At 45.2% G+C, this 8068-nt stretch overlaps 1 protein-coding gene across 5 annotated transcripts in view; it reads left to right on the top strand.

The window, feature by feature from the left end:
- The first annotated feature begins 233 nt into the window (after nt 1-233).
- The window catches only part of LOC149329039 (phospholipid-transporting ATPase ABCA3-like), a 93579-nt gene continuing 85744 nt past the window's right edge, over nt 234-8068 (top strand). For 4 of the 5 annotated variants that reach the window (XM_089560084.1, XM_089560081.1, XM_089560080.1 and 1 more), the window contains exons 1-2: nt 235-793; nt 3822-4197. In XM_089560084.1, the coding sequence (XP_089416210.1) occupies nt 3903-4197 (295 nt within the window). In that variant the 5' untranslated portion in view covers nt 235-793; nt 3822-3902. Of the gene's footprint in view, nt 794-3821; nt 4198-8068 lie in introns of all 5 variants that reach the window. The other variant, XM_089560085.1, reaches the window with a different exon arrangement.

The following is an 8068-nucleotide window of genomic DNA, read 5'->3' as shown; positions in this document are numbered from 1 at the left end:
ACATTACTAAAAGGGTTACTAAACTCTTTCTAAGGCATTCCTTTTATGCACGGATATTGCATGAACTCATTGGCTCAGTTTAATGATGTAGCCTTTTTTCTTTAATATCTACACAGAGAATGAATCGACATGTGCACAACCTATAGCCGATATTTGCGCCAGCTTGACAGACGTATCGGGAAACGAGAGCGGCCGGCTGGCCACAATGACAACAATATGGCGTCATTCATAAGCGTTGTTTTTTACCGAAGGAGGCGTTGCGTTGCCATGCGTTGCTATGAGCTGCAGGTGTTAGCTTCTGTCGGCGTCTCGTCGCTAGCGCGCACAGCATTCGTGACACATTTGCACAATGCGCTGATTGGAATCATCTGACAGTGACACGCTCCCGAGCAGGTGTCTAGAGGTCCGTTTGTGTCTTATACGTCGACACGGCGGCGCGGAAACCGGAGCAACAGAGGAGTGCCAGTGGGAAACCGCGGACGAGCGTCTCCGGATCTACCGCTGCTGGTGCAGTGAGAGACTCGGGTTGGCCGTCAGCACCGCGTCGCCAAACCCGTGAGCGATAAGGTTAGCGATGGGCGGAAAAACAAAAGCATGACGTCGAGACGGGGTGCGCAGCGTCTGCCGTATTGCCGGTGCCGGAGCAACTACACTGCTCCAACGTCACATCCCCGAAGTCTCGCCCTTTGAGGAAAGCGCTCTCCCACTCCGGAGTCTGAATCAATATCTGTGCCGCCGTCGCCGGTGGCACGCGGCTTGCAACTCTCCTCATCACCGGACGAACATACCCAAGGTGAGTTTTGACTTTCAGTGCCCTTGCTGAGTTTTTACGGTACTTTAGACTTCGTAGCGTTGCATATATAGACACTCATATGAAAGTGCCGTCGGACCCGACGTAACCGCGAACTTTCCTCAACTTGCTTGTTGTAAACAACCTCTAGTTAGTTTTTTCAGTGGAGCGCGAACAGAAATAGCCACACCATTTCTGGCTTTCGTGGAAAGTTAGTGGCTACTTGGTTGTTTTTTGATAGCTGGGTGAGAGTCGGCCAACTGTTCGCGACACTATCGGGGGTACCTAGCTTGCTTCGGGCGATTGTGAATGCACTCTTAGCTTAGAAATGAAAAAGGGAGCAACAGAAAAGCCGTCGGATGATTCTGTGTAGAATGACACCACGAATACTTTCAAACTCCGCCGTGATCAGGATGGCATTGACATTCGCTTGGGTCGATCGAAGTTGACAGCTATTTCACAATTTTGCGAGGCGTAGCCGCCGTGGAAAAGTGGAGTGTTGCATTTAAGAGAAGCCCTGTTTCTCGCTGTTGTGATGGAGAAGGAAAAGGAATAAACGAAGGTTTGGAGTAGCTTCGGAATTCTTTGGTGCGCGCGACGACAATTGATCGAGCTCCTCGCCGAGATTATGTATCGAACTTCATGCGCAACACTTTTTCGCGGCGTTCGCCTACTGCTATGCCTTTTGCACAGTGCTAATGCCCACTTCTAATGCAGAGATCTCGACACCGAAGTTGCTTTCCTTTCGCAAACACACTGCATAGTCCCTCATTTCTTGTAGGGTGTCTGCCTATTGATTTCCCGATACAGTCACCTGAGACTTACCATCCTCATCGCAATTCATTCCCTGCGTTGGAAAGACAGATTTCATACCTTGTGAATGGGGTTTTTGTTAATATCACTGTCCACTGTTTTTGTGGCAGGATATTAAAAATGCCTTTGGTTTTGGTGGCTGTTTTTGGTCACTCCGAAGCCCAAATTGAGAAGGCTTGCGCAATGTGGGTGCAACTGGGCGAATGCCACAAACGCGCTCACTGGTATTGACGCCCAAGCCGAGATGGGGACTCACTCTGTTCTGAAGACGTTGACCTTTTCAGATTCAGTTGCTGTCAGATTGCAACATCTTCCGCAGAATTTCACTGCCTTCTGTTAGATTGCAATGGACCCCGCACAAACTTCTTAATTAGAGCAATGAGTTCTTCACACCTCAAAAAAAAAAAAAGAGCACAACGATGGCCCTGGAAGCTTCCCCTTACCCTGAAAAAGCATCATACCTGCAAAAGCCTATGCCTTACTTAAAACTAGAGTTTAGTTGGGTGTTTTGTGTGTCCTGAAAACTGTTAAAGCAAGGATGTTTCGAGGCACCCGCTTTGTGATGGAGTTGATCTGGTTTGGTCCAGTGCACAAAAGTACTCCGCAGAATCATCTGTGCTCAATAGGAGAGTATGATTCCATTTATGTATTTCAGAGAGCCTTGTAATGTAATGGAGAGGCAATAATTACCATCGTAACGCGCCACAGAATGTGTGTGATTGATTTGAAGCGTACCATTCTTTTATTCCATGGTGCTTTGGTCATTATCATCAACTGAATTATATACACTGCATGGTGGTGCTAATGATTTACTATGATGATCAAAGCAGCTGTTTCTTTGAATATGATGACATTTCGTATAGTCACTCAGTGCAGAAAGTGCAATTGCCCAGTGATTGCATCCATCAAAGGTCTACACGTGTCGAATACCCTATGGGGCATAAATGAACATTTTGATGTCTGTGTTGATTATCTATTGCGTTGGTTTGGCAATAAGTCTTGGGTAGGATTGTATTGCTGCCCTAATTAGCTGTTGATCCCTCTCTGCAAGTGCAGTCCGATTCTGAAAATATGAGGAAGGATGAAGCAAAATGCCATTTTCTTTTTCTTGGTGATATGAAATGAAATGCACAAGAACTTTGCTTGTTATAGAAATGGTGACACAGAGTTTTAGCATAGTTAACACATAGTAGCCTAGATGTTCCCCATATTACCGGACACTTCCTGGACACGCTTAGTGGCAGGATTAGACAGGGTCAGCAGGTTCAGTGTTTGTGTGCAGCTGGCTTTCGGTAATCCGGTATGTATCTACGCTAATATATCTCCTCTGTGCTAACGCTCTTAGATGTTGTCACGAAAGCTAAACATTTTTATTCTTGTTTGAAGCAGAAAGAACTATGAGAAGAAATGGCCAAAACATCTTTCTAGCTCACCCATTAGTGGTCAATATTTTGTTACTTTTTGTGGCCTGAAGCGCAGAAGCGCACATTCTACATTATTATTTTTTTCTTGCTTTTGGATGCACATTTGACAAAACAAAACAGTGAGTGCTGTGTGTTTGGGGATGCGATGGCGCTAGTTTCATTTTCACAAAGCAAAGGTTCCACCACTTTTATAGTTAAAAAGGGAGCAAGTGTAGCATGAAGTTTTCTTTTTTCCAATAACAAGAAAGTGGAGTTGAACACAAACGCATTGCCCTTCGCAAGGATGATTATGTCACAGAATCTGAAGTCCACTATTTTTTATTAAGGCAAAAGCCTTTCGTGGCTCATGAGTGGCGTGGACGGAAGTTGTAGACAAATGCTGTCCACAAAAGTGTCTGCACTTGTACGGTCAATAACGGGCGTCGCCAGCATGCAAGACAGGGATACTGCCACTCTGCCACAACACTTCGACGTTTGAGGCTGCGCGTCTAGTGAATGCACAGTTCTTAAAAACGTATCTTCGAGATATGTACTGAGGCCTGCATGAGTAATTAGGAGCACGTGAATTACGTATGTCACACTCAAGCGAGTAACAAATTTCTTCCGTTTCCGGTAAATTTCCTTTGTGCATGGCGTGCAGTCGTAGCGCCATCATGCGGCACCCACTGAAAACCCCTCAAGCAATGTACAGTGCTGGCCCAGCAGATGGCGCTGGTGGCAGGCAGTGCACAGCTTTCACGTTTCTGCACGTGAGGAGACTGAAGCGCACCTCATAATTTTTTTTTTGTTTTTAGGAAACGGGGAGGTGTTTTGCACACTTGTAAAGACGGAGCGTAAGAAGTATTCAATCCATCGGCATCTGACGGGGCGGCGACATGGCGTTCTTCAGGCAGCTGCGTGTCATCCTGTGGAAGAACATTGTGGTGTACTCGTTCAAGCGACACTATGTGCTCACATTCTTCACCATGGTGATACCCCTGGCCTTGTCCGGTGTGCTGCTCTACCTCCGGAGCCTGGGCTTCAGTGGCGGCCGAGAGCCGATCGTGCGCATGAATGCCACCACCTACAGGGAGTTCAAGCCAGAGCTGGAATACCCGCTGCGGGAGCCTATTCCCTACGCACCCAACACAACGTACGGCAAGGCTCTCATGAGAGCGGTCTTCGGAGACCGTGAGTCGCTTCCTTTTGATTTCTTTAGTTTTAGTTTAGTTTATGGGGTTTGACGTCCCAAAGCGACTGAGGCTATGAGAGACGCCGTAGTGGAGGGCTCCGGAAATTTCGACCACCTGGGGTTCTTTAACGTGCACTGACATCGCACAGTACACGGGCCTCTAGAATTTCTCCTCCAAAGAAATTCTAGCCGCCACGGTCGGGATCGAACCCGCGTCTTTTGGGTCAGCAGCCGAGCACCATAACCGTTGAGCCACCGCGGCGGCCCTTTTTATTTCTTTGATTCAGTGTCTGCCATACTTGATTCGTGTAGTGACTCTGAATACTACATGCCCATGGCTTAATAACCTAGCTTTTTTCTATTTTTGTGTGCTTTAATTTACTGTGAGTGCTTTGGTTTGGTTTACTAGAGTTTAACATGCCAAAGCAACTCAGGTTTTGAGGGACGCCGTAGTGAAGGGCTCCGGAAATTTGACCACCTGGGGTTCTTTAACGCGCACTGACATCGCACAGTACATGGGCCTCTAGAATTTCACCTCCATCGAAATTCGATCACCGCGGCCAGGATAGAACCCGTGTCTTTAGGGTCAGCAGCCAAGCTCCATAAGCACTGAGCCACCACGGCGGTGCGTCAATGCTTTGCATGTCAAAGGGTGACTAATTGTGACAGCAATAACTTTATTAATTTTTTGGTAGGCCTTGATAAGCCTTATCTTGCACAGTAATAATAATAATAGTGACAACAGAACAGAAAGCTTCAATGCTGTGTATGTTGCTCATATCATTTGCCATTACATAACGGTATCCCAGGTCCGTGGACAGAACTGAACATGCCGCAATTACGAGATTGATTGCAGGATCTGATCGCTGTTACGTTAGTATAAATAATAAGATTGTGGTGATAATAGATCTTCGTTAAGTCCTTTTTTGATGACATAGCGAAGTGATGAGATTACCAAAGCCCCTGTATGTCACGTATGGGGAAGCTTAATTCACGAAGCTATATTTCGGGCTTGTTCTTTTGAACTAGAGTTTACATGCTTGCCTTGTACGATTAATAATAATAATGAAGCAGTGATAGTAAAAATAATAATGACAGTAGTAATAATAACGTTCATCGGCTTTCTTTTATTGTTGCTGAAAGATGGAGCTTAATGCAGCATGCGAGAAAGTGTGTGCCTGTTGACGTATTACGCTGCTCTTGTACTAGCATTTGATGCATTCACTTTACATTTGTAAATTTTTTAGCCAGTCATCATGGGGCGCAGCTAGAGAAACAACTGCAAAGTCTCACACATGTTGCGTGATGAACTTTTTGTTCTGTTTGTTCTACACACAAGTGTTCCACTGACCAGTGCGGTCGCCTTGTGAATCGCCATATCATCTCCCCCTTATTCGTCTTGTGAATGACCGCATCATCTTCCCCTGCGTGCCACATTTAGACCGGACTGAATAACGGGCTTTTCCAAAGGCCTTTCAAAGGCAGCATCATGTTTTTGCACGTAGGGTTTCCAGGGTCGGTGCCAATCCTCCTTTTGTGAGGTTTTGGGCCTGCATAGAGTGTCTGTTGTGTACAGTAAGGCCTTGCAAGGCCTCGTTTCTGCATTTCTGTTATATTTGCAATATACTTAGTTATTACATGTGGATGCTTGTATTGTATGAATTGCAGCTTAGGGCTTTTAAGTCGCTACTTGCTACTTCTTTGTGGCGTGGTGCCAATGCAATAAAAGTGTCTCGTTATAGCAGCTTATTGATCAGAGCCCTGTGAGCCCCTTTCTGCTAGCAGCTTTGTCTGATCCATCAGAACACATGTTTGCTGGGGTGAGAATGATAGTATATTTAGTAAGGAACCTGCTGAGATTATTTCCGATGAACTGGCTTGTTTTTTGTGAGCGCCATTTTTTTTTTAAGCACGTGCGCCAATTAACAGAACCAGTCTCTTCATTGATCCATGCGTACGATTTCATTTTGGAAAGTTCCGGGGTACAGAATTAATATGTGCACCTCTTTTCTTTGTAGTAGGGCAAGGGGGAAGCTCTGCCAGACTTTGTTTCATTCAGGGTTGAACATATATTTATTGTGAGCTGACTGTTAAAAAGTGCTAGTAATGTGTTAAACTTCAGGGGCTTTTTGACAGATGTTAGCTTTTTTTCTAAATAGTCACTTAAGCCGCCGGAACTCTATGAAAGAAAGGACTCCCGGAATAACTTCCTGCTACAGATCTTTTTTTTTTTTTCTAGAAAGAAATATTATTCACATCCTGCAGCAGCATTTTATAATTATAACATGTGGACTTTTAGTATGTTATAGTCAGAATTACATTTAATCGTTCCATTCTGTGTGTCTCTAGAGCTTTCATTTTTTTCACAATTTCAGGCATTGTTATTTGTTCAATGTAGTGGTTTTTATTCTACCTCGATTACCCTGAGCGTCTGAAAAGTTAGTTTGTTGCGAAGATATGAAAGGCATGTTTTGAGTCATTGTTTCCTTTGCTTGAGAGGCTTACTCTCACCTCTTTTGTCAAGACAGCATGGAATGCTGACTTGGTTTTCATGGTCACGCTCCCCGCAAAAAGAGCCAGTAGCTAAAGTGTTGGTGTGCGATACGTCCCAAATTTCTTGACGTATATTCATAGTGCCAATCTTCTTCGCTGCATGCCCAGAAACATCTTTAGACAGCGTTCAGACAGTGGTGATCTTTTCTTTTTGTATTGAGCACCGCATGCCTTTTTTTTCCTCCTTTTTTCTACGAAAAAGCCCTGTGCCAAAGAGATCACTTTTGAACTAGAGATACCTCAAGACTCATGTGTCTAGTGTCAAGCATATCGTGATAATACAGCGTGTGCATTCATTTTATTTGTTTGTTCAAAGGAGGTGATTTAAAAGTTGATTTTGTATTGACGTTCTTCGCCCGGGTTCAGAGTCATACATTTCTTATTATTGTGCGTGCCTTTACAACTGTGCTCTGGAACTTGTATACCTTTATATACTGCTTTTTGAAACTTTGCAGATTCTTTGACTACGTCATAATCCGTGCAGTAAGAGGTGCTAATTTCACTGAGTTGCAGGGAACAGTGCAAGCGCGGCTTCTTTGTCCCAGGATCCTTCCACGCTGTGCACACAGCATTGAAGGCATTCAGTAGATTTGTTTCTTACCAGGTGTTTAGGATGGAATGAAGGATTGAGACCTGTTTATGTCACAAAGGCATCTGCATCACTTTAAAATGTAACGAAAATTTGTAGTCAGCTGTACATACGAAGCACCTGCGAGCACATTGCTTGCTTGCTAAACATTATTGCAAGCGTCATGAAAACTTCTCAGCGTAGTCATTCTGTAGTCTGGGAAAGAGTCATCGATGATTCACGCTGTGTGTGACTGTATCTCGCCACTTTCACTTCCGCCGACTTCTTCCATATTGCCACAGGGTGTCTGTTATCAGCAGCAGGGCAGCGCACTCTTTCTTGCTATTTGGCTTTCTGTTCTTCCCGTGATGGCTGCCTTATCAGTGCGGCAAAGGCACTCAAAAGCTAGGCACCTAATCTTGAGTCCGAAATGCAGGTCTGTCTGTGATGCAACAACAGACGGCGTCGCTTATGACGTCCCACTTTTCTCTTCGGCAGGTGCACGTCGGCGGTGCTTTTGCTCCGCTGAAGTTACATCGCAAGCTGGGTTTTCACATTGACCCTGATGACAGTCGGTTGGCCCCGTTCTCTTGCTTTCGAGCCCTGCAAGCGCAGTGTGTAATGCGACAGTCTCGCAGCGCTGGGTACTATGCCCGATAAGCAGCCCCACAGCTGTTTTGAGAAGACTTATTCTGTTTCGTTCATTCGGCTTCCTTGTTTCAATTTTCTTTTAGGGCATCGTGCCTCCA

The sequence above is a fragment of the Amblyomma mixtum genome, chromosome 9, assembly GCF_055824585.1.
Source record: "Amblyomma mixtum isolate Tamu chromosome 9, ASM5582458v1, whole genome shotgun sequence".
Taxonomy (NCBI): Eukaryota; Metazoa; Arthropoda; class Arachnida; order Ixodida; family Ixodidae; genus Amblyomma; species Amblyomma mixtum.
Note: the sequence above shows the minus strand (reverse complement) of the source record. Positions and strands in the feature narration are given on the sequence as shown.